At 32.6% G+C, this 1,537-nt stretch overlaps 1 protein-coding gene across 1 annotated transcript in view; it reads left to right on the forward strand.

Moving 5' to 3' along the window:
- Nucleotides 1–497, forward strand: part of LOC111399930 (peroxidase 46-like) — a 6,129-nt gene extending 5,632 nt beyond the window's left edge. Inside the window, exons 7-8 of the mRNA XM_023027415.1 lie at nt 131–198; nt 407–497. Coding sequence (XP_022883183.1) covers nt 131–198; nt 407–497 — 159 coding nt within the window. The remainder of the gene's footprint in view (nt 1–130; nt 199–406) is intronic.
- The last annotated feature ends 1,040 nt before the right edge of the window (nt 498–1,537 follow it).

Raw genomic sequence — 1,537 nt, forward strand, 5'->3', positions numbered from 1 at the left:
GCATGGAAACTTTTGTGGTGCTCTTCATGTCTTACCTACCAGTCCTTGTATACGAAGACTTTGACATTATGTTTATTGTCTCATTAGATTGGGACATATACTCACCAGTTATTCAAACTTGGGATTCCAGCTACTTGGAGCCCCTAGTGTGATGAAGACATCCTCCTCAATCATGGGGTTCAATTCAATCCAAACAATGTACCTACCAAATATGTGACAAAAGAAAAACTCAAGGACCTTGTTATATATTGCACTTAATTAATATCTTAATTATGACTTTAAGAAATGAGAATGAGTCGCATGACACGTATTGCTTAGATCTGACATAGCTAATACAATTTTTGTAAGTTGGATCTTCTTAAAATGATAGATGATATTGGTCACAATGCTGTTGAATGAAATTTAGGGGGTGTTTTCTTGGACAACTAAAGCAATATTACAATGATAATATCAAGTATGTGATTAACCATCACATTGCATGGAATGATGTCAAGTGAGATTTCGTTAAGCTCTTGTTTTGTGTAGATTAAAAGTTTGATAAATATTTCAAATTAAAGTTAATAATTAATCTAACCACACATTTCATGGACTCAGTGTCAATATTATGTGGCCCAATGTTGATCCATCATCATGTCGTGGACAAATGACTCATACTTGCATCTAATAATGAGCCAAGCCAAAATCTATGCATCAACCCAATATATAAAATCTTGAGATCAAACAAGGTGTGAGCTATGTCCTCCACCATTTCACCTGCAATAACATTTAGTCGTTAATGTTAAAGCAAAAAGTGGCGAAATGATAAATAGGGTAACCTTTGATAAGTTCATTGACAATTCACATCCATAGTACAATAGCTATTAAGACACTTTTGGAAAAGTTCAATGATGACTGGAAGAGATTTTAAAGATCAATGGATAAAATATATTTGTGAAAGTTCAATCGAAATTCGGATATTTAACCTTAACTTGTGTCCATACTCTAGTCGCTAAACTATGAAGCTCCAACATAGCCATATGACGGTTGAACACTAGAAGCCAAAACTTTCGTGAGCACTCTTATCCTAGTTTCACTTTAACATATGTATGAAATTCTTAAGACAAGAGTTTGTCCTTCATCAATGTCACATTGGGAAAAAGCAAGGCTACCTCAAAATTAACGATCGACGAAAAAAAACCCAAGTTTCCATGAAAGCAATTCGTGTAAAGTAACACTTGTATTCTAGCTAATTACATTATTAGCTGGCACAAAATGAACTTGGATCTGTAAACCAATCACTTTTATTTATCCTAATTCATCGTACCTGATTTTAACATTTAGATAATAAAACATATCGTTATTAACTCGAACTATCGTTGGAGTATCCTTAAATTCGACACTGACAATGAAATGTTAACAGCGAAATATAGCCCGAGTTTGGTAAAAATCAAAATCAAAATTTTAATTCAAGTAAAAATAAACAATTAATTTTAAATATACATTTCATCGGACCCACAACTTTTTAATCACATATTTAATCAACCTTTTTCAAAATTTT

The sequence above is a fragment of the Olea europaea genome, chromosome 9 (assembly GCF_002742605.1).
Source record: "Olea europaea var. sylvestris chromosome 9, O_europaea_v1, whole genome shotgun sequence".
In the NCBI taxonomy this organism is placed as follows: Eukaryota; Viridiplantae; Streptophyta; class Magnoliopsida; order Lamiales; family Oleaceae; genus Olea; species Olea europaea.